This window comes from Lotus japonicus, chromosome 1, assembly GCF_012489685.1.
Source record: "Lotus japonicus ecotype B-129 chromosome 1, LjGifu_v1.2".
NCBI classification, from domain to species: Eukaryota; Viridiplantae; Streptophyta; class Magnoliopsida; order Fabales; family Fabaceae; genus Lotus; species Lotus japonicus.
Genome location: NC_080041.1, coordinates 112,052,949 through 112,077,697, shown reverse-complemented (window position 1 = coordinate 112,077,697; position 24,749 = coordinate 112,052,949). Strand labels below are relative to the sequence as shown.

The 24,749-nt window shown below is 35.8% G+C and overlaps 4 protein-coding genes across 4 annotated transcripts; 2 read left to right on the top strand and 2 right to left on the bottom strand.

The window, feature by feature from the left end:
- Positions 1-235: 235 nt before the first annotated feature.
- LOC130719435 (uncharacterized) lies at positions 236-829 on the top strand. Its single transcript, XM_057570065.1, has one exon. The coding sequence runs from the start codon at positions 236-238 to the stop codon at positions 827-829; it is 594 nt and encodes a 197-aa protein (XP_057426048.1).
- A 3,964-nt stretch (positions 830-4,793) lies between these two features.
- On the top strand, positions 4,794-10,866 carry LOC130729294 (pectin acetylesterase 5-like). The gene is made up of 12 exons (XM_057580992.1): positions 4,794-5,084; positions 5,160-5,242; positions 5,802-5,931; positions 6,916-6,989; positions 7,152-7,241; positions 8,100-8,224; positions 8,526-8,586; positions 8,727-8,780; positions 8,895-8,972; positions 9,061-9,166; positions 9,379-9,524; positions 10,498-10,866. Exons 1-12 carry the CDS (start codon positions 4,862-4,864, stop codon positions 10,609-10,611), a joined length of 1,284 nt encoding a protein of 427 aa, XP_057436975.1. The 5' UTR covers positions 4,794-4,861; the 3' UTR covers positions 10,612-10,866.
- A 1,338-nt stretch (positions 10,867-12,204) lies between these two features.
- On the bottom strand, positions 12,205-13,184 carry LOC130719426 (protein POLYCHOME-like; the record flags this gene model as incomplete). Its single annotated transcript, XM_057570057.1, has 2 exons — positions 12,205-12,796; positions 12,885-13,184. Coding segments are annotated over 2 exons (633 nt in total), but the record flags the coding sequence as incomplete, so codon positions are not given.
- Positions 13,185-16,130: 2,946 nt separating this feature from the next.
- LOC130729293 (probable protein phosphatase 2C 4) lies at positions 16,131-19,108 on the bottom strand. The gene is made up of 4 exons (XM_057580991.1): positions 17,878-19,108; positions 17,304-17,417; positions 16,435-16,699; positions 16,131-16,333 (listed from the first exon to the last, which is right to left on the bottom strand). Exons 1-4 carry the CDS (start codon positions 18,964-18,966, stop codon positions 16,218-16,220), a joined length of 1,584 nt encoding a protein of 527 aa, XP_057436974.1. The 5' UTR covers positions 18,967-19,108; the 3' UTR covers positions 16,131-16,217.
- Between the last annotated feature and the right edge of the window lie 5,641 nt (positions 19,109-24,749).

Here is a 24,749-nt window from a genome sequence, read left to right as displayed (position 1 = left end):
TTGAAGTTGATCGGTTACAAAATTTGTGTTTGGCTGAGATAGAGAAAATACTTTAAAGAAATGGCAAATCTCTTAAGGAACATAATTGTCTGCCCTATCCAATTTTTGATGATGTGGAATAGTTTCAAAACAAGTACATAGTAGATGAGCTTAACTACAACAAAGAAGAAATGACAAATAAACATGCATCCTATCTAACAAGACAGCAGAATGAAAGGGTGTATATGACAGTATAATGCAATCGGTGTTGTTTGATAGTGGCAGAGTTTACTTTTTGTATGGATATGGAGGAACTGGCAAAACTTTTGTCTGGAATACATTATCTGCAGCCATCCGTTCAATGGGTATGATTGTTCTGAATGTTGCTTCAAGTGGTATTGCTTCTTTGTTGTTGCCGGGTGGTAGAACAGCACATTCTAGATTTTGCATTCCATTGCAAACCGATGAAACAGCTACTTGCAACATCAAACAAGATAGTTTAAGGGAAAATTTACTGATCTGTGCCAAATTCATCATTTGGGATGAAGCTCCTATGTTAAATAAGAATTGTTTTGAGGCACTTGATAGAACTTTGTGCGATATCATGAGTCAGGAAGATGAAAGCAACATGGACAAACCATTTGGCGGTAAGGTTGTAGTTCTTGGTGGTGACTTCAGACAAATTCTTCCATTCATTCCAAAAGGTGGAAGGCAAGACATTGTATCTGCTACAGTAAATTCTTCTGATCTTTGGAAATACTGTAAAGTTTTAAAGCTCACTAAAAACATGAGATTACGCACAACAGGTTCACCAGAGCTTGCAACAGAAATTAAAGAATTTGCTGACTGAATTCTTAAAATCGGAGATGGTGATTTCGAATAAAATGAGCGTGGTGAATCAGATATTGAAATTCCTAAAGATCTTTTGATACAGGATAGTGAAAATCCACTTCTTGACCTGATTGATTTGCATATCCCAATTTGGTGCAGAACATGAAGACTGAAAAGTTTTTGGAAGGACGATGCATATTGTGTCCTACATTGGAATGTGTTGAGAAAGTTAATTATTTTATGCTTGATTTACTACCAGGTAATACAACAGAGTACTTAAGCTCAGATAACACTTGCAAATCTGACGAGGACACTGAACTACAATCAGAGTGGTTTACTACAGAATTCTTAAATGATATTACATGCTCAGGAATACCAAATCAAAAAATTATATTGAAGTAAGGTGCTCCGATAATGCTATTGAGAAATATAGATCAAGCAGCCAGTTTATGCATTGGAACGCGGCTAATAGTTGCTGATCTTGGAACAAATGTTATAAAGGCCACTGTAATAACAGGAACCAACATTGGAGAAGACATTTTCATTCCAAGAATGGACATGGTTCCATCTGTCTCAAGTTACCCGTTTAAGTTTGAAAGACGTCAATTTCCGATCAGTCTATCCTAAATAATTCTGAATTTTATGAAATTTGTATGACGGTAAAATTTATGAGGCATCACAAATTTATTGGTTTTCTTTATACGTTTTGCTTCTTTACTAATTGTCCAAAAATAATGTTGAACAATCGTATTGAAACATATTACACTACGAATTTAATAATACATAAATAAATTAAAGAAGTGATTAAAAATCATAAATTCTCACATTACAAATTAATAAACGCATTTTCATGACTTTTTCATACATTTACTTTTATTCCTTAAATAATCACGCGCATTTATGTGTTTTAGTCACACATTTAATGATTTTTTTTCTGCATAAACTTTTAGTCAATAAATAATCAAGCGCATTTATGATATTTAGCATTTAAAAAATTTAAATTTAAATAAAGGTATTTTTCAACCTTTAATGCGTAAAAAAACCATATTTATTAAAAAAATACCAAATTTATTGCATTAATAACGTGATAAAGTACATTAAATTCAAAATAACAAAATAGTCTAACTTCCTTAATTACATTCAATTATTTCTAACTAATATTTCTTAAAAATTTCTTTCCTTAAAACCGTTGACTGCTATTTAGGAAAATTGAATTAAAATACTTTTAAATTAGAATTAAAAAAACAAAATTAATAACATTAATTTAATTTTAAAATTCATCCATCACAATTAAGTACATTAATTACATCGATTTGTTTTTAAAAAATAAGCAACAACTTAGTAATAATTCCTTAATTACAATTACTTGATTATATACATTAATTATACAAAATTATGTGCGTTAATTAAGTAAATAAAACCTACACACATAAATTAAAAATTCAGAATCAAGTAAAAAATTGAATAACACATTAAATTTTTAAAAAAACTCAACTTATACTAATAAAAATTCGAGCTTCAACAAAAAATAATAATAAATCAAAACAAAATCAATTAGGAATCACAGAAGAGCAATAAGCCTATATATATATACTTTAGTATACATCTCCTTTTATACACAAGTTCAGGCCAAAATTAACATACGTTAGTTTTCATCTCCAAAACTTCCTTGCATCATGAATCCGAACTATAACCTACTTGACCAACTGACTCCTTTAGCACATGATTGGATTATTGTCGTTCGAGTAATAAGGGCGTGGTTTGCTGAAGAAGAGGATGAAGAATATGAGGAAGGACACGATGGTTCGTTCTATAATCTGTTGTTGATGGATCGAAAGGTATGTAAACCAGAAACAATTTCGCTATTATTAAATATGTAATTGTATTTTAATTTAATTCACGGACATAAATTCATATGAACATTTCTAGGGTCAAACAATCCATGCAGAGTGTAGGCGTAACCTTCATGAACGTTTTGCCAACAGAAACACGGAAGGTTTGGTATACCGTTTTGAATATTTCTGGGTATGACATAATTTCCGAGGTCTTAGTGCATCTAGGCATATCTACAAGATACACTTGCAAAGTAGAACAAGGATGGTTCCATATAATATAGATGTGTTTCCTGTGCGTGATCTGATATTTGACAACGTGCATGAAATTCTAAATCATGACTTTGACAAGCGGTTCTTAGTTGGTATGTAAATATTTACCTTCATTTAAATAACTTCAAATACATCAACACTTCCATGTATTCACATTACCATTAAAACAGATGTTATGGGCAAAATAACGCACGTCAGAAATTACAACGGATTTGAGCGGAATGAAGCCCATACCTAGAGCAGAGACATTGAACTTGAATCTCAAGGGTAAATTTGCTTTTATCAATAAAAAATTAGTATTATTAATTTCTATAAATTCCTACAGAAGAAAGTTAACAACTTTTATTTAATTTTTTTCCAACAAAAAAATTAAATGTTTTTTATACGGCCAATTTGTCGACGAATTGGATGCACTTCTAAATTCAAAAGACAACAAACATGTTGTGATTATCATATTGTTGAGAGTTGTAACAATTCATCAAGGTACATTTAATTATTTTGAGCAACAAACAAACATAAACTTCTATATAATAAATCAATATGTTCAAACTTAAACTTACAATCGATCGCTAATTTTTTTTCCAGGGGAATATAAACTAACTGCTGGGTTAAACTGCACTAAAGTAATGTTCAATCCTGACATTCCACAAGCAGTGTCCTACAGAGAAAGGTATGAATGTACTGTGGATTTCATATTACTTTGAACAAATTTAGATCATAAATAACAACATAACTTTTGTTTCTTCGAAGATTATTTGAGTGTGACGGAGTTCATACTCAAGTAATGAACGTTATGATTGAAAGATTAAACGTTACAGAAAAAGATGAGTTCCTGGCGCTTTTCCCAAGCACAAGTATTAAAAATTTGGTTACTTGCATATCAGTATGTTCTTAAACACTAACTACAAACTTAAATACTTATTAAACTAATTTAATAATCACCTATTATGGGAAATTAACAACACATGAATAATGAGATAAAATATCAATTAATTAGACCATAAACTCTTATACTCTTTCATTGAATTTAATTACTTTAAATTCATAACGTTATAATAGGAAAAAAAAAGATTTTGATACACGTTTTATATTCATAATTGTTATTTATATCTACATCATGATTTCTGATTTATGATATTTCCGATTCAAATGTAAAATCTCTGACTGAGGTATTGGTCGTCACTATTGTAAAATAGGTTTGGTTTAGACATTGGTCATCACTATTATAAAATAGGTTTCTTTTGCAGATAATCACTAAAAGTGGTAAACGAAACACACCTCCAGCTATAGTTGAAGACTCCAACACACCTATTAAACGTCGTTCAGACGATGGTTCCATAACAGAAGTTGTTGGAAGTAAAGATGCAGAAATGTTGAAAAAGATCAAGGTTTCAAAGATTTAGTTGCATTTCCTTAAGATTGTTTGCAAATAAATAACGTTTGTTCTAAACTTTCACTTTTATGTCTTTGCCCACGTTGACAATTTGTTTTTTTTTTGGTAAATTGACCTCGGTGGTCACTTTCAAACATTTTGACTTTTTTTTCGTATATTGACCATGTTACTAAAATATTCAATAAATCATTTTATGTTTGCTAATCTTCGTGCATACGTCAATTTAAATGTGCTTTCGGCCCTTAAACACATTACTTTGCAAAAAAAAATAACCTACACCACAAATGTGCAAAAAACGAAAATAAACCAAATACCTATATAAAATAAATAAAAAAAGATATTAATTGATTAACAAAAATTAAAAAAAAAATCCAAAATTAAATTCCCCGTGCGGGTTAAAAACTAGTTAAGGTAAAATGTATGAAACCCCTCTACTAATGCCCAACAAAGAAAATAGAAATTACTTTTTATGTTTTGGCTGGATTGCAAGTTTCATAAGTTGACTCTTTTGCACAATCCCATTTTTCCATTCTCTATCGATCATCACGCTGCGATGTCTTCATCTCCCTCGTTCTCCATAACCAACCTTCGCCTTCGCACTCTCGTCGTCTTCTTCAGAAAATTGACCACCAAGGACTACGCAATCGCCGCATTCGCCTTCTTCCTTCTCCTCTCTCTCGCTTTCTTCTCCCAATTGCATCACCACCACCATTCCCACTCTCTCTCCAATCTCATCCCCTTCACTCCTCTCCCTAACACCATCCTAAGAGGCGCAAGTACGTTTCAACTTACCTAAACGCCTTCCGAATCGAGTCTGGGTTCGTGACGTGATTCTAAATTTTTATGTGCAGTTTGCTTGGATGGAAGTGCCCCCGGCTTCCATTTCCAAAAGGGTTTCGGATCCGGATCTCGCAGTTGGTTGCTCCATCTCGAGGTTTTTGCTTATTATTTTCGAAAATATTTGCTAGATTGTCTCTTTGAATATGATGCAATGCAATGTGATGTAAAAAGAAATTAAGTGGTGGATGTAGTGTTCAAGTATTTACTAATGAATACTCCCTCCGTTCCATAATATAGGTTGTTTAAGGTTATGTACATTGTTTAGGAACCAGTGTTGTCAAATCGCCATCGCGGACCATTGCGGTGAGTCAAAAATCCGCTACGCAGCGCCGTTATTTGATAACACTGTTAGGAACTTGTTATTTGATAAATATCTTAAATACTCCTATTTAAGTCGTGTTATATTAAGGAGAAAAAAATGTTATTATTGGTAAAAAGCATAGTGTGAGTTGTGATAGGTGAAAATTGAAGGTGATAATTAAGAGATATAATATTAAATGAGGGTATATAATGAAGAAAGAGAAAAAAAATACTTTGAATGTGCAAAACAACTTATATTTTGGAAATGAGGGAGTATTGTTTTATTATTTCTATTATGTGAAATTGGGTTTCTTTTGAAAATTGTATTGATCTGGTTTCAAATGTATGTACAGGGAGGAGGATGGTGCAATTCGATATCTTCATGTTCTCGCCGAAAATTTACTGCTTTGGGTTCATCCAAGTATATGGAGACGGTGGTTCCTTTTTCAGGGATTCTAAGCTCTGACCGGTCTCAGAATCCTGGTAAGTTACTGTTAGTAACACTCACTGGCTTGCTACTTTTTTCATTCATGAACAATATCTTGGTCTTTTCTTCTTTTTTTCAGTGTTGTAGGAATTTGCAACTTTTTTATTTTGATCTTTGCTTCTAATTGTTAAGTAACTTTTGTATTTAATTCAATGAATACATGCGTTTTCAATAGATGCGCTTTACTTTTGGTTCGTTAACTGTTACCTTAAGGGCACTAGATACCATGTTGTCAAGACACTGGGGTTCAAATGAAAGGAGGGGGGAAGGGAAGGATGAGAGGAAATTAAAGTTCCTTTGGTTGATTGAAGGGAATGGAATTAATTTTTTATCATGCTCTTGAAGGTGGAGAAAAGGAGGCAACAAAAACCTTACGGATATGACTTGAATTGTTCTGAAGAAGCTCCAAGACTGAGCCTTTATTGGCATGAAAGTGAAGAAGCTCATAGGGATGAAGTAACCTTGGTAAAAGGTTCCCAGTAATAATATATGTAAGGATGGTTTTCGATTAAAAAGTAATTGAAGGCAATTTAGTCAGTACAATACACTAATTTCAAATGATTTTTCCTCTCCTCTAAGGGGAGGCAAATATTGAAAGGGAGGGATTTTTGGCACTTCATTATCTCCCCCCCCCCCCCCCCCCCCCTTTCCAAATTTCTGAATCAAGCAAGTAGTTTTTATCTTAAAATTCTTCCCTGCCCCTCCCTTTCCCTTCATTTCCCTCAAAGCAGACAGTTAGTAAGACTTTACATTTGATATAGGGATGTAAATTTTTTTTTGTAGTATCATTGAATCATGTAAATTACCGCTGTTATAATGTTGATTTGTGTGGTGATATTTTCCCTCAAACCTGATTAAATATGCTGAGATCACCCTTAAATATGTATTTCTGGTGTTGACATGGTTTGGCTGCTTGAATGTGTACAAAAGTCTATTGAATTAAGTGATGCTACTTTGTTGGATGTGTCAAACTTATTCAGATTTCTTTAACTGGAACAAGGTGATGATACGGTATTGTGATGGTGCATCATTTGCTGGTCACCCAGAGAGCGAGGTTAGGGTTGGTTTAGCTTTGCAACTTTGACTTCAGAAAGGCTATTCATTATTTGGAACTCTTGTCGCTCTTTGCGCTGCACATCAAGATAAGAAAGTTTTGTTCACATTTGAATTTATTTTGATGTGAGTTATTCATTATTATAATTATTCTATGCTGCAGAAAGGAAGTGGGTTGTTCTTCCGAGGCCAGATCATATGGGAAGCTATTATGGATGAACTCTTATCAATTGGCATGTCTAAAGCAAAACAGGTTACACTTTCACTGCAATCCGACATATCTTTTCTTTTTTAAGAATTGAAATCTCTACAACTACCAGCATAGCAGTCAAAATCATGATTATAATCGCTTAATCACACGATTATGTGATTAATGGTGCCCTTGGCGATTAAATTGCAGCTGTAATCATTTTCTGGCTTATTCGCAAGTTTAATTGCATAATCTCACCATAATCGCACTAGAAGATGAATGATGTTGTTATTTATGCTATTTTATATGCACACACACACATAGGAAATTTGCTAAACTTACAATTATGCGATTTAGGATTAAGATCCCCCTTCCTGATTAAAGTCATAATCCCAATTTTTCCTACTATGACTACCAGTGTTAATAGTGATGTCAGCAGCAGCAGTTGTATTAAAATAGATAAATAGTATCTGGTTGTTTGTCCGTCCTTTACTTAACTTTTATCACAATTTTTTCAGACATCAAAGAATGGCCAATTTGTTGTATATTTAATTCCATTAGTTCTGGACTTATTATTCTAAGGTATGCATGGCATGTAGTGAAGGGCATATTACTTGAATGTCATAAATCTTCCTGTCCTGTTAGTCATCATTGAAGAATTTTGCTTTATGAAGGCTTGAGTTGCTTAACACAAGAAAGAGATTCTTCTTTGCGATGACTTGAGCAAGAAGCAAAATAGAAAGGGGTTGAGAGAGGGTCAAGAGCGAGGGGTCGTTTGGGATGAAGAGATTGTCAAGAGAGAGGGGGAAGTGTCGCGGTGGGTTTAGGGGATAACACTGAATGGTCTAACTTAAATTCAATTCACTCCAACTGACATTATCTACTGTTTATGAATTATAATTCATGTGGTTACTTTTGTAGGCTCTGCTTTCAGGATGCTCTGCAGGAGGGTTGGCAACTCTTGTACATTGTGATGACTTTCGACAAATACTTCCAAAGGAGACCACTGTCAAATGTCTTGCTGATGCAGGCTTCTTCCTAGATGAGTAGGTTTCTTCCAACTTATCTTTGCCTTTTCTTACCATCATATATGTTCTAGTAAAATTGAAACTGAAAGTCAGCAAAAGTACTTGTCTCTTATTACCTTATTATGGGTGATCCTAGGATGATATTTGTTGATGAGAAATAAAAATTCATAACTAGAAGATTTAAGTTTCATAATTTCATTAACTATACTTGTATCTAGTGGATTGACTACTGATTTATACCTGCATGTTGTATGGTCATCATTGTTCATGTCAATGCATTCTGTTACTAAGTTAAATAAATATTCATTCACAATTTCAGGAAGGATATTCGTGGAAATAACACAATGAGATCTTTCTATAATGATGTTGTGCAGCTTCAGGTAATGCTGTGCCTGCTTATATGTAAAATTGTCTTTTGGGTGTTCTAGCTGTACTTATCTATAAAGTATAAATAAAAAAACCTATACAAAATAGTTTTTCCACTAATATAAATTGTCTAATTCCGACATCTTGTTATCAGGGTGTTGCAAAAAGTCTGCATAAAGAGTGCCTTGCCAAAATGGAACCATCTAAGGTGGATTTTTAGTTTCTTAAAACTCGTTGCCACACCCTTTGGTATGGTCTGTGACTGTAAAATTTGATTCATATGTTTCAGCTAAGAACAACCAAGTGTTGATTTGTAATGCAGTGTCTCTTTCCATCGGAAATTCTTAAAAACATAAAGACTCCAGTGTTCCTTGTTCACTCTGCTTATGATTTTTGGCAGGTAAGCTTCCTCAGTAGGCATATTTTATTGTTGTTAAATGTTTTGTTTTTCTATGACAGATATCTGATGCAAATTAGATTGTATTTAGATACGCAATATTTTGGTACCTGAAGGATCAGATCCCTCTGGTCACTGGAAAAGCTGCAAATTGAACATTCACAATTGCAATGCAAACCTGATTGATATACTTAACCGTAAGTAACCATAGTTGCCATATATTTTCTGGATATCTTGTTAAAGACTTGATCTATTTGACATCAACCTTAAATAAAAAATCCTTTTTTAAAAAAAAAAATCACTTTGTAGTACTTCAATAGAATCAGATTCAGAATACCACAGGTGTTGGATTCAACTGTGGCATAGATAATGCTGAGGCTTGAATAACATGGGATATTACTGTTATCAGGCTTCCGTAGTTCTTTGCTGAAGGCTTTGAATGAATTCCAGCAACGGAAGCAGATTGGAATGTTTGTAAATTCTTGCTTTATCCATTGCCAGACTTGGAGGGGAGAGACATGGTATTCACCCAATTCTCCTAAAATACAAAATAAGGTAACTTTAGTTTTGGCTCCTCTATTGAAGACTTTCACCAAATTTCCTTGTGGTTCTTGCTTTATGATAGTCATCTAAAAATAATGAAGTTCTATCACTGTTTTACAATTCCATTTTCTACCTTTGAAACTGTAGTGCCAAGATTGTGGATATGCTTGCTTTGTATGTCTTTGGAAACACATTCTAAATGTATGTTTAGACCAACTTCCATTTAGACCAACTAAATGCATGTTTGAATACACGGGGGAAACCATGGTGAGCCAGTAACACAGTGAACATAAGCAACTTCCCTTAGCTTTTATGGCTATACACGGTGATTTTTGACTTCATCGTAGATTTCCGCTAAACATGCACTGAAGCCAGGTCTTCCTTGCACGTTTTAAGACCTTGGAACTTGTGCAAGCAAACATATTGCATGTTTGGTTGTGCGTTTGGAGCACCCAAACCACGTTTCCAGTCTACAAAACGTGGTTTTGTGATTTTTTAACATGTTTAAAAATAGGTTGGCCAAATTTTTCAAATGTGGTTTGGGGATGACCTGTGATTTTGGTAGAAGCGCAATTATTTTCACCTTTTGCATTCTATTGGATAAATGTCAAACATAAATCACTGTATTTCAAACCACTTAGTTCGTTCGAAACCATATTTTGCAAGCGCTCACCCAAACACATACATAGCCATTATGTGGTTGGATTGAATAACTGACACTTTGTAGTGAGTTTTGACATGTTTCCTCTTTTTAAAAAAAATTATATATGATCTTTTAATATACATTGACACTCAAAATTCATAAATTTGAAAAGTTATAATCTTGGTGCATTACAAAGGATGTGTAACTTAAATATGAATGACTTCAGGGTTATTACATTTCCTTTAAGAAAGTCTATGACTTCAGTCCCTATCTGGTTTAAATTTTAGCTTTCGAGCTTATTGTTCTTCTTGCTATCCTTGACTGATGTTGTTTCTGGAGCAGACGATTGCTGAATCTGTTGCTGATTGGTTCTTTGACCGAGAAGTGATCAATCTTATTGACTGCCCTTATCCATGCAATCCTACTTGTCGTAATTTGGATTTTACCAGAGTATAATAAAGCTAAGGGGACCATTCTCATTGCCTGATTAATCATGAATCTGCATTTCTTGAAGTTCATGAAGGAATATTCTCCTTTCCTTAGCATGAATTTTTTCATTATTTAGTTGAAATTCTGGCGGTAGCTCATCTTATTCCCCCTGTTAAAAGCTACAAGTCCCACATTGGTGGGATGAAGAAGAAAATTATAGTAAAATTCAATTCAAATGTATAATTTATTTGACAATATCTAAATTTGTAATATTTTCCCTTATGCAGCATACTAGATTCTCGTGCATTGATAATAATAATAATAATAATAATAATAATAATAATAATTAATTAATTAATTAATTATTATTATTATTATTATTTATCAAAAATAAAATAATAATAATAATAATAATAATAATAATAATAATTTGTAAAAGTAAAAAATCCATGGCGGTGAATGGAAGCAGGCCAGTAGCAGTGGAGAATTGCAGAGGACTTAAAAAGTATAAGGGTTTGTTTGTTTTTCAGTTGGGTCTTCCAAAAGCACTTTTAGTCTTTTGTATCTTTGTGCCATTTTGTTTGGCAAATTTTAAACCTACTTTTACTCAACTCACTTTCAACCCTAAATGGCTAAACCCACTTTCACTAAGTGGGTACTATGAGCTTCTACTGGCTTAGAGATTTATTCTTGCATGTTGTTAGTGTCGTTTGACAATCGTCTGGGTTTAATTTCATACATCTTTAACCACAAAAAAAAACTTCTAGTGGCCTTGTAACCGGTGAATTCTAAAAGTAAATTTTTTCAAAATTTCTGTTTTGAATTTACGTTATAGTAACCTACTCCTTCAATCGTTTCTATGGTGAACTTGCTCCAAATTTTTGTGACTCCTGTTATGATCATAGTAAACCTCTCTCATAACTCTCTTTCTGGTTAAATCCCAGAGCTGAAAAATGCAGAGAGCTAGTTTCGTTTTATTTGGCTGACAACAGTCTAACAGGAGAAATAAACCTGTGCTGATATTTCAGACGACATTCTCACTGGTCCAATCCCACAAGGGCTTCAAAACCTGAACCTTGTTCTTTTCAATGTGTCCTTCAATCCCCTGCCTCATTTTTGGAAGGAAACCCTGCTCTTTGTGGCCCTAATGGCCCAAATCTTGTTCTGATGACATGTCAAGTCACCATAATGGTGCTCTTACAACCATCACATGTGTCTTGATCTCTTTAGCCTTTCTTGCTACAACTGCCACTGTTGCTGCAATTGCAAATTGCTTGATTTTTTATGTGAACTCTGAAGATAATTCATTTGATACTTATTAACCTTCTTTGGCTTCTAATTGGGTTGTTTCTTTCTCTCATTCTCTCCTGTGCATATGGTAGCGGCAAGCCCCAAAAACATTATTTCGAGCGTTATAGCGGTGAATAGTAGAGTAGTGGTGAACCTCAGGGCGCTACGCTATGGCGCCGCTATTAACAAGTCTGGTAGAATGCCATCACTTTTGTCAAATTATAGCTGCTTATTCCTATTAGCTGTATAAATTGTGTACCATATCTGCCCTAGAATCATGGTACACAATTTATACCCTTAAACAGAAAATAAAAAAGTGCACACAATTCTGACAATTCAAAGTTTATACACATTTTACATCTTCATGACAATTCTGACTAACAAAAATCAAAACAAAGAGTTTTGTTTCCATTTGCATAAAAATGAAATCACCAAAGTATATCCCTATACAACTCACCTACAATTGAATCTTCTCCTCTCCTCCACCTCATGCAATGCTGCTCCTCCGCGACCCGAAAATCACCATTCTCATCCTTCTTCTCCTCTTCAAATTCGACCCATGATCATCTGTGCCTTCAGAACTCAGTACTCACCTCATTGACATTAGAGTTCTAACTCTCTTCTCCCTCTCAGCCTTTCTCCCACTCGGGGACTGCTTCAGCTTCTGCAGGCTTTCCCTCACAAGCTTCTCAACCATGTCAATGGAGTCTAGAAGCTTCTTCTGAGGAGTGAGAAGCTCCAATTCCCCTTCTTCTTCATCTGCAAAATTCAGCACAATCTTCGGTACCTTGCTACCAGCAGGTGTTCGAATCTTCACGCTCACAGAAGAAGAATCATCACAACAACGGTGCTCAACAACGGATCGATCCAACGGTGTTCTCTGCCCTTCTTCACTGTTCTGAATCCCCCTCCTCTCCATTGACTGAAACTCAGAAAAAGAATCCACAATTCACAAACAAATCGGAAAAAATTCAGCAACAATTGGGAAGAAGAAAGTGAGAATTTCTTACACGAACAAGAACAGTGAGGTCTCGGAGTGGGGTTCTAGGGTACCAGACGGGAAGAACGCTGCGCGATTGAGCACGACGCCTTCCTCGCGGAACGGTTGCCCATGGGGTGCTGTTCTCCGGTCCCGGAGCGAGGGTGGCGGTCGGAGAGAAACCGAATGGGGATCTGCGAGGTTGAGAGGCGTAACGCGGCGGTCTCTTGGTTCTGACATGGGTGGGAAGTGCGGGATCTGATGATCTGAGTGTGGGTATTTGTAATGTTTTGTTCACTGCACATTTGCGAGAGATGACCAAAATGGCAATTTTTCAAAATGATAAAAAGGGCGCTCTTATATATAAACTAAAACCTTCGTCTCCAGAAACCAAAATTTTCAAATGCGGTTCATTCATTTCTATTTTTTTTTTCAATGATCGCAAGTGTAACTTTTTTTTTTCTTACTAGTAAATGTTGGCTGCGCCTACCGTGTGTCAGTTTGAAACTGACACACGGTGCTTCAGTTTTACTATATGAGTGATAAGACAAAAATATCCTCATTTTCTCAAATATTTCCTTCTTTCTCCTTCCACCATCACCATCCTATCACAACCATCCGAGTTTCTCAATCACCAGGTGCCAACACATTCCAGATGAATTCAGTTTCCTTCCAGATGTCAATCAAAGAAGCATTAATAGTCATGGCACTTGTCCTAAACATAAGCATCCTAACAACCAGAAAGAATGAAATCAAACTGAGCAAATGAATCGTTCAAATGATACAATAGAAACTACTTAAATATTTGGCAATCGTACTAAGCAGCCACCGTCCCATATCAGTTTTCGGCGGCGCGTGCGACTTCTAGGACGACCCCTTTGTGTGCTGGAGATCTAGATCCTGTGCGTGGTTCTGATGCGAATTGCGAAGGCTCCACGGAACCGATGTGGCTCTCTATGGCCATCGTCGTCGGCGGGGTGCATGTGATAAGCACAGATATAAGGAAGGGAACTCAGACGGTGGAGAAAGAACCAGATCTGATGAGAGAAACCCAGATCTGATGAGAGAAAACTCAGATCTGGGTTTAATTCTTCTCTTTTTAAATTTATCTGATGATGATAATTGCAGATTTGATTTGGTATTCTGGACTTACTTGATTGGAATTGAGAAATTCAAAGTGGTGAGGAGTGCGGCTGGGCTGAATGGTGGTCAGGGAGAAAGGATCTGGTGGTAGTTAGGGTGGTACAATGTTTTTGGTGAATCCTTGGTGATGAAGCTGGTAGAATGAATCCTTGGTGAATCCGAGGGAGATTGACGGTGGCAAGCGACGACAAAGGGTTCTACAAGGAGAGTGCGGCGGTTTTGCAAGTGGAGAAAGGGGGAGAGTAGAACAGGGGTATACTTGTCATTGTCTTTTTTTTAAACATTGAACTGGAACACTCAATATTTTAGTATTATATCCAAGGGTGGAAGTTGAACTGGAGCACCGTGGATCAGTTTTGAACTGACCCACGGTAGATGAAACCGTAAAGGCTAGTTGTTAATTAGTATAACCATGTGAACCATGTCTCTTCACATACAGTAGTTACTACTAGCTTAACCATGTGAGTTACCCATCCCCCATCACAACTTTACCTTGACTATATCGCAACCATATCGTCAGCATAGTTTTGACTACCTAGGGTTCGGTAATAGTCCTGATACACGTACCACAAACAATACAGTGTTGGATCACTTGGGACACCCACTTTTGTTGTGGTTTAGGATCACCACAAAGTGGGAAATGGATGGGAAAACAATATATATTTGTGTTGGCAAATATATTTGGATCACGAATCTTTATTGGTTCAGTAAATATATCGGAACAGTACAAAACATGACATACGGTTATGTTTTGTGTTGTTATATTTTTAAGATGGAACAGAACATGAGAAAAGAGTATCAACGGAACATATTCTGTGGAAAAGGGTGAAGCGGAGAAAAACATAGCGAAACATATTTTTGAAGCTTTTACACAAACAAAAGTTATCATAATTTATATTTGAAATCTTTTAGTTAAATAACAACAGAAAAAATATTTAAAATAAATTATAAATATGAATTTTTGGGTCAATAGCCAACTTGGTCCCAACTTGTTCCCTAAACTTCTAAAATGTCTCATGTGGTCCCCGAATGTGGCAAAACTCATTCACAGTAGTCCTTGGGTTTAAAAATGCAAACGGAAGTTAACGGAAGTGTGACCTGAAGTTTTCCGGTTGGACTAGAAGTTTTTTGGTACTTTATATAAGGGTTTTGCTGGTACATAAGCATAATGTTTTGGAAAGGGTAAGAAGAGATGTTTTTAATTATATACCTAATAAACACGTTTGAAAATTGTCTTTCAAGGGTATCAACCGCTAAGACCATGAGCTTTCAAAAGAAAAGAATATGTCTTAAGCTTTCTTGAACCAAATTCATAACGTACTAGATGACCAACACGACATTTACTTATTCATGAACCTTATAGGATGACCAAGACGACTATAAGCTGAGTGACCATTTGGGCTGACCAAAACACTTGTCGTGTCTTTCCCTCCCTCCCTTGTCTTCAATTAAAATCACTCTTCTCCTCTCATTTGAACCAATAGCACACGACATTGCTTTCAAAATCAATTAGCCATAGATTTTATCTAAATATTATAATATTGAGGTCACAAGTTTTGTCATGGAAACAACCTCTTGTATAAAAATTAACTATTTTCCAGATCTGCGCATAGCAGGACAGGAGTAGTTCCCAGGGTTTCATTTTTTAATAATAATAGTAAATAAATAAATAAATAATGTCAACCAGGAAGAGTTTGAAATCGAAAGGACAAGCTCTTTAACACCAACCTACTATATCTGGGTCTATTTCCTACTTCTTCATAAGTTGACTATAATAAAACTATTTCCTGGTCCCCTCTTGCAGTTTCTCAAAGGTTGAATCCTCGATAAATTTTGTACGAAGAATTAGGATTTCTTGTCAACTGTCATTAGAAAAAAGCTCTGACTTTGTAATCAGCTATGACATGCATGGTTTTAAAATTATAAGAAACAGGGAATATTTCCCTGGCAACGTAGATATACCGGATATCCCATTGAAAGAAAACCGAAGGTTAATTAATTTGAAATAGAACGGGTCCTCTCTCATATAACACAACTTTCTAGAAGTAATACTATGAAATAGTAGCTAGCACTTGTGTGCACCTAGCTATAAAGAAAGAATGTAAAATGGGTAGCAAAACAAGTAACCAAATCAAGAAAAAGAGGATAATTTCCCCAAGCTTTATTTCAGTTAGTCACTGTAATTAGTTGTTAAATTACATTATGATCTACATGTATAATTTTACACCAAAGAACGCCATATTTTTCCCTCAAATGAGATTATAATTATAGAAATGTCATCATGGTAAAGACGCCGTTCCCCTTGTGGGATATCCAGCAGCTCATGGAGCTCCAATCCTGTAATTAATAAATAAAGTCAAGCTCACTAAGAATGTTTAATTTTGAATTATCATGAAGAAATATATATAGTTGAGGAGAAGTTCTTAATTTATATATACCTGCTTTATTGGCTGCTCGACTTAGAGCTTCTTCAACAAGAAGCTGTGCTGGATCTCTATCAGGAAACATGGTGATGAATGAGTCTACTTTGGCAACGGCTTCTTCATTGGTGAAGAATTGGTAAAGTCCATCAGAAGACAGTATTAGGAATTTGTCATCTGGGCTGAGCCTGTGGTGGTGGAGGGAAGGGGAACAAGTTATGTATGGGGATTCCCCTATGTAGTTAACTTTGAAAGTCTCCAGCACTGCATTGTTTTGTTTAGGCTGCACAATGGACCAAGAGGGTCAGTGTAGTAATTTACGCAAATATGTTAATGAAGCGCTTCTCGTATAAGCGCTTATTTTTAAGCCCACTTAATAAATTTATTGAAATAAGTTAAAAATAAGTCCTAAATAAACATAAAGTTTTATTCATAAACTAATATGAGCAGCTAATTTAAAAATATACTAGCTTATTTGAAAATAGACTTAAAACAACTTAAGTGTAGTCTTTAAGCTATCTATCAACATAGGCTTCTCTTAAACATCTTCATAATCGCTTATGCTATAAAATAAGCTCTTCCATTTGGGGCCTTAATCAAACTCTTAGACTTTAGATTAGGTTCAATTCCACCACAAAAGTTAACTCAAGAGTGAGGGTTGGTCTTACTCTTCATAAAACTAATTTAGTTATATGATATCTCTAGACGGTAGTCAATACGAGACTTCTCAGCACAAGCAATTAAGACTAATCCTATCGCTCATCATATCTCAGTCTTGAATGTGGGGTGAAATTGGAGTGTAGAATATGCAAAATAATCTAATTAAACATAAAAGGAAAGGGAAAAACGGTAACCTAAAAGCAGTTCAGCATTGACCAAGAAATTACCTGTTTAAGGAATCCAGCTCCGAAAGCCCTTGTGACATTCAAGTAACCTTTCACTCGGCCATTAGTCACTGCAGAAGGGTCATCTGGGTGCTCCCTTCTGATTCTGTAAACCTCCTAGGGGATTGAGAAACAAGATGTCAAAAATTGTGATACATCATATGAATGAACTTAATTAAAATTAAATGCCAATTATTTTTTTTCTAAGTATCTTCCATGTGAGACAATTCTACTCGAGTTGAGAACATCCACATTCTAGTGGACTCTCCCAAAAGGGGTTTTTTATCCACAAGAGTCGAACTTGAGACCTTACTTAAAGAAAATATACATATCTCTCCACTCCTTTTTCATCTTCATTTCTATCTATTTCTTTTTTCTTTATCAATCAAATCATCTATCACATCTTTACTTTCTCTCTCATTTCTTCCTATCTCTCTCTTCATCCACCTCTTCACACCTCATTTTTGATGTGTGAAGATATAATTATTGCCATGTGAACCAATCACTCCCTTTCGTAAAAGATCAATTATCTTTATTTCTCACAATTTTGTAAAAAAAAAAGACAACTTTGTTTTACCTCTTTGACATGAGTGCTATGCTCTTCTGTGAGCTGAATGGGATCCCCAGACTGAGTAGCTAACACAGCACGACTGTCTCCGACGTTCATCAAGTAAACATCTTCTCCCTTCATCACCATCACCAGAACACAAGAACCCATCATAGCCAACACAGGATTATGAGCAATCATCTCATCACAAGTTCTCAGAAACGCATCCTCTGTCTTCTTCAACGCCTCAGAAAGTGATTCTAACACATCATCTTTCTTACAATCCAAACCTGACTTTTCACTTCCCATTGGACAGTTTTCCTCTAATAACTCCGATTCAGAAATGTGACCACAAAGCAGCACATTGATCTCATCATGAATAGCAGAAAACAGATTATTGAGAAGGTAATCAGTGGCATCAGGGCCATTGAATCCATCATAAATCCCCGCAAAAACCCATCCATGATACTCACAAATCACAATGTGCACACGATCCTCACCGGCTTTACCTTGAGTCCAATGAAGATTCTGACACCCCATGAACAGATCATCATCACACTCACCAAGATCATCATCATCATCACCATCAAGAGGACCACTGCAACTCACTCTGGCATTACCATTCTCTTTTTTCTTCAGAATTGGCCGTTTCCCAAGAGACAGTGAGCTTAAAAATGCTCTGCTCAGAACCTTCTTCAAGCTTCTTCTCTGTTTCTCCACAGGTTCAGAACCACCGTTCAAAGCGCCGCCATCACGGGGACTTGGCCTGAAGCCACCCACAGCGAAGCCACGTTGCAGCAGAGGCACCGTCGCGGCAGAAGTAAAAGAATTAGAGCTCTCAAATGAAGCAGAGGAATCCAGAGCGATGCTGTGCTGAACAGAGTCATCAAGGCAAGTGGACGGTGCTGCTGACGAGTTTGCGCTCACGGTGGCTACGGAAACGGACCGGAATGGCACGATGGTGGCGGCGCCATCGCCGGAAAACTCACATGGGTCTGGTCTGACGTAGAAGATGGAGTTTACATTAGCTTTATCGCATTTGTTCTCCGATCTGCCGGAGATGTCTCCGACGCCGGTGCCGGCGGAGCAGAGGCAGAGGTTTCCGATTCTGTTACCCATTGGAGGGTGCAATGCAATGCAAAGTTAAAGTTTTGAGCTGCAACTTCTAACACTTGCATTACAGAGAAAAAGAGAAAGAGAGGAAATGGAATAAGAACAGAACAAGGTTTAACTTGAGTATGCTTTGGTTCATAAGAGAATGAGAGGAGAGAAACAAGGGAGGGTGTGTTGACTTTGATGTATTATTTAAGAACAATAAAGTTCACTTGTCAATGACATGAAGAGATAGATAAATAAATAAATAAATATATATATATATATATATATATATATATATATATATATATATACTCTTACGGTGTATACATTGTTTGGTGGTACATGTAAAATCATTTTCTTAAAAAGAATGTTGATTTTTTCTACTATTTTCGTTCCTTATTTATTGCTTACTTTAAAGAAAAATTGTTTCTATATATCTATTTCAAAACAATATTAATTTGCGTTTAATTTTGAAGCACTGACAGTGTACAGTTTTTTTACACTGTCAATCAATCAGATTTCAAAGATTTGTTATGTCAATCAATTCAACTAAATAAAAAATTCAACTTTCCCACATTTACAAAATCTGATTGGTTGACCAAATTAATTATAGTCCTTAATATTTGTGTTTTTTTTTCTAGACAATTAATTAGGAACCATAGTAAATAGGAGTTGACTATGAGTTTAAGTAAAAGGATATGACTCATAGGATAAGAAGTTATTTACTATTTTTGGAGTTATGAATATGAATGAGGAAGAGTTCTTAATTGGCAATGAATTCTGGTGCTTTTGACTTTTGGCAGGAGTTCAGGAAAACATTATTTGGGTGTGGGAGGCATTTATAAAGGTTTTTATTGCTTCCTCTATTTTTCCAACTCAATTAATCAGTGTTCAAGACTTTTTGAAGTTTCCAGATAGCTCAAGTGGTAGGACCTGAAGACATATGGGTTGGGCAGGGGGGGTCCATGGATCGATTCATGCCGGGTGCAATTTATCTTTCCGATGTAAAAAAAAAAGACTTTTTGAAAGCTTTAAATGTAAGTTGAACTCCGACAACTGTCAGCTCCTCATTCTATGTCTTTCTTCATAAGTTTTTTCTTCGTACTATAATTAATAGGTAGATGACGTCATATTTATATTTTCTAATCTTTTTGTAATTTAAATATTAAATAATTACATATTTTCGAAAATAACTAATGTATTAGTATTGCATTTGATAGTTGTTAATGACATTAGAATAATTAACAAAAGTTAATTGTGACTTATTTCAAAAATAACTACTGTTTTAATTTGACTTTTTATAGCTTTTAATGACATTAGAATAATTAATAAAAGTCAATTGTGACTTTTCTACCATTAAGATGTATGCTGATAGAGTTTTTTTTAGTAGCTGCATGATACAGTGCTTCTCTAAAATCAAGAAAAGTTGAAATTAGAATTAATGCATATATTGATGATAAGGCCAGAAGAAACAACCCTGCAATGGCCTCGGCATAACGGTCACCGATCGACTTGAACCTCAAGTGAAAACCCTTTTTTGGTTAATCTCAACCAAAATGTTCTCTCAACTTAGCGCCAAGTAAACTAATGTAGCTAGTAGCCGCCTATCGTTGCTCATTTGCTGCAAGTTGTAGCGTAAAGAATCTCTCATTGATCGGGAGCTGCATCAAGCACGACACGTCATATAATGTGACAATCGTCTCTCAAATTGATACGTGGAACGAGGAAGTCTCCTTGTGCCACCTCTCGACAAAAGTAAAAAGAACCCCCTTGTGCACCATGGAGTAAAAGCAGGTGACAAGTGGATACAAGGAAGAACGTTCCACTATGCCAAAGACCTCAAGGTGATTCTCACAATGCAACTTCTCTATCTTGTTCTCAATAGTGGTGATTGTTGATACATCGATTATAAACTGAATCTTTGAAGATATTAGAAAAACAAGAAATGTATACCTATGTTTCTAGCAACGTGTGCCATAAAGTTGGCGCCACATGGTATGGGTAAGTCAGGAGCAAGAAAAGATCCTCGGGCCCTGCAAGAAATGGTGGCTCCCGTTGAAGAACAACTAGAACATGTGTCTACTCGTGTGGTGCAATGACCTTCCACTTAGGCAGTTCAAAATCCTCCTTTGCAACATGCTCTTCCTAAGCATCGATAGCATCAATATGTGCTTGTGTCTATGGAGCCGAGGGCTCAACATGAGTCTCCTCCTTGGACAGGACAAGTCATCATCATTTTAGCTCAGAAGCCTTTGGGGGCAGACGATGTCCCTATTCACGTATGTCGTAGAGGATATGACCCATGTCGGTGCCACTAGCACTTCTATAGTGAATTCCTCGTGTCCTAGACATCTGATAATAAAATCACTAACAAGAATATTCCGGGTTCTAAATCCTGGTACAATAAATAAATTTCAAGGTGAGGAACATTTCAAGTTCTAACTCCCGAAATAAAATTTATCCTAACCTGAATTTTGATCTCGAATATTTTCGATATTGAAAACTCGAAAGTTAATATATGTTTCGGGTTTAAAACCTAGAACGATGAAGCTCCACTCTAATGGTGGAAGCTTCTTCTACGAGAAAATGAAAGGAAAATGAAGATGAAGCAGCCAAAACTAGAAGCGAGAGTGGTATAAATGTAGATGTAGCAACAGAAGCAAGGCGCGAGAGTGGTGCAAATGAAGATGAAGATGAAGATGAAGCAGCGGAAGCGAAATAGTAGAGAGAGAGAGAGAGAGAGTTTTGAGAGAATGGTGGAAGTGGAGAAGGTTGAGAATGAGACATGTTATTGGGGATTTTTGAAAAAAATAGTATTTTTGAGTTTTTAAAAATTGGGTAGGGTGAGAGTTTTAACGTGTCGGGTGTTAAATTGAACCCCCAAAATTTAATATGAAAGGATCCATTCCCCTCAAAATTTACTTGCACCAAGAGAGATAAGAATGAGATCGGTCGGAAATACTATTTTTTTTTCAAAAAAAAAAAAATTAATTCAGACTTTATTTTCACTCACACAAACAATGAGATAGGAAGAGAAGAGAGATAAATGAGTGATGTGATAAAAAATGCAGAAAGAAACATAAGAAAAAAAACTGAATAAAAATGAGATGAAAGAAAAAACTAGTGTGAATAAATCCTTACCTAAACATTTTAGTCCCTCAAGATGTATATTATTAATCACTTTCAAAAAAAAAGATGCATATTATTAATCCCCTTATATGGTGTGGTCATGTTCACAAGTGCTATTTATTATAAATAACATTAATTAATTTGGACTAAATGTTGTATGATATCAGTCTATCGTTTTATTTTATTTTCGGTAAGCATGCACATTTAGAATCCCTACATATTGTCAACTAATTTTAATAATGATTTCATTGATCAATTTCATTTTCCTGATATTACGAGTAAACAATTTGTGCCTTCTAGTTAGTGATTTGCTTACTTTATTTCCGTGATTGTTGACTAGCAGAGGCATTGGATGATTGCAGATGCTAAAAATCTAAAATCAAAGTCAGGACTCCCTGATACGCTAGATTATATATAGTTGATTAACAAGAGGCTAGCATGGATTCACTTAAACTGGCTCAAGTACATAGAATGATCAAAAAGTGGTGGAGAATCTGAGTAAGTAGTTGAACTGGGAGATTCCTATATTTCAATTAGACAACAAAGACAAAGCCGACACTTAAATTGATGGGTAATGACTGCAGCTAAGGAGGATACAAAATATTTTATTCGCATAATTCCACCTCCACTTTTAGAGAGATATGAATTGAAAAAAAATGAATATATAATGAGTGAAGAGATGAGAAAAAAAGGGAAATTGATAGGAAGAGAATGTGGAAACGGAATGAAAAAGAAAAAGAGATGTAAATATATCACAGTTGAAAGATGATTGATCAGAGTAACCTATGCCCAAAATTTATTAATCTTTTTATAAATCATATAGGTTTAATATAAAAAATATGGACTTTAATTGGACAAAACAAAACTTTTAACATGTTCCTTATATCCATTTCATCAAGTTTCCTATCATATGAATCAACATATATAATTTTTTGAAATATAACAATAAACTCTTAATGAGAGTGTTAAGCCCGGCTCAAATGATCACAAGATCCAATGTTATCCCAAACATTCCAAGAGGTTTCACAAAACCAAGTGAATTTCGTGTTAGCCGACCAAGACAACCAAAACGAGTTTATCTCAGAAAACAATCAACTGAGCCGACACAACAAATAAAACAATTAAAGGTTGTCAAAGCATGGTCATTGACTCGGAAGTCATTCACGACGACTTCACCAAGGTCGTGTGCTTTACTATACCTCATATTAGACTTTATAAATACATGTTTGATCATTTAATTACATTAGCATTATTCATTTTACTCATTATGTTCAACTTGAACTTCGAATTCTCTCACTGCTCCTAAACTAACTTGAGCATCAGAGTGCCTTATACACATTTTCTATCGTGTCCCGTCATGCCAATCAACTCACAACCGAGTGTAAGGCCTAGAACCACCACAAGAAGAAGATGACGGAAAAAACTCAATTTGTGGACAAACATAATGTCAATTATTTTTAGAAATAAAGTTCATTTATCATTATTTAAACGGAGAACATCATCAACCAACATCATCTCCCAGAACATTGGATTCAATTTTGATCTCAGAAACGACCACTCATGAACCAAGTTTTGAACTTGTTGAGGACAGCACCACAACACCCCCTCTAGACTAAACATCATACCAAAGAGACCAAATCTTCTCATAATGGAACAAAAGATGACTAGTAGTTTCCAGCCCAGTACCATAAATGCTACATCTTCCAGCATTTTCATTAACCAAGCTACGCGCCACAAAATTTGCCTTCACTGCAATCTTATTGGCCACTGCCTGCCAAAGGAATAACACCACCTTGGGGGGGTACAATCTTCTTCACACATTTGGGGGCAATCCAAACAACATGACTCATAATTTTTTCCTCCACCAAATAGCACAAAGCCTTCACCGAGAATAAACCTCACCGGTCACCCACCCATATTAAGCATCTTCCCCATACATGACAAGTAGGAGTTAATTACCGCATAGAATCTAGCATGTTTAGCCTGTTCCCAACCAGGAGCACCAGCTGCAGAAACTCATTTGTCTTACCCTACAATTTTTTTTGACGGCTAAAGCATACATACGGGGGAAGGACATGTGTAATGGAATAGAATCAACCCAAGGGTCGAGCCAAAAGCGGGTAGCAATTCCTGGACCAATCACACATATGAGTTGCTCCCGAAAATCCTTAGCAAGGACGATGCCTTCAAAGAGAGTTTTCAAGATATCCTAGAATACAATCGAACAGGAACTAAATGTGTCTACTAGCAAATGAAGGACTAGAGCATTGCTATCCAACCGTATTTACCACAAGCCAGCTTTCTCCATAGAGTACCCTTGTCAGTTCCAAAGCATCAGACCCATTTCAGAAGAAGGAACCTTGTTTCTCCACACTAGAAACCCAAGATCGAGACCACCAAGGTTAGAATTTCTGCATACTTGTTCCCAGGAGAACTATGATATCCTTCGTTGACCCTCAGTGCTTCCCCACAAGAAGGATCACATTATTTTCTCAAAATCACCAACCACTCCTATCGAGGCTCTAAAGATCGACATGTAGTAAACTGGGATTTTTGAGATAGCGACCTTCAGCAGCACCAGTCTCCCACTTAGAGAGAGGACTGGCTGCTGAAGATAGCGACCTTCGCATTTTCGATCTTAGTACACATAGCGTGCATACCATCTAAGCATGTGA

Bases quoted from the DNA above. Each gene is read 5' to 3' on its own strand.
- LOC130729294 (XM_057580992.1), top strand. From the start codon at position 4,862: ATGTCTTCATCTCCCTCGTTCTCCATAACCAACCTTCGCCTTCGCACT. The intron at 6,990-7,151 runs GTTAGGGTTGGT...TCTATGCTGCAG, and splicing joins CTGGTCACCCAGAGAGCGAG to AAAGGAAGTGGGTTGTTCTT. The intron at 8,781-8,894 runs GTGGATTTTTAG...TTTGTAATGCAG, and splicing joins CCAAAATGGAACCATCTAAG to TGTCTCTTTCCATCGGAAAT.
- LOC130729293 (XM_057580991.1), bottom strand. From the start codon at position 18,966: ATGGGTAACAGAATCGGAAACCTCTGCCTCTGCTCCGCCGGCACCGGC. The intron at 16,700-17,303 runs GTAATTTCTTGG...TCCATTGTGCAG, and splicing joins GAGCTGGATTCCTTAAACAG to CCTAAACAAAACAATGCAGT. The intron at 16,334-16,434 runs GTATATATAAAT...TATTAATTACAG, and splicing joins TCGAGCAGCCAATAAAGCAG to GATTGGAGCTCCATGAGCTG.
- LOC130719435 (XM_057570065.1), top strand. From the start codon at position 236: ATGCAATCGGTGTTGTTTGATAGTGGCAGAGTTTACTTTTTGTATGGA.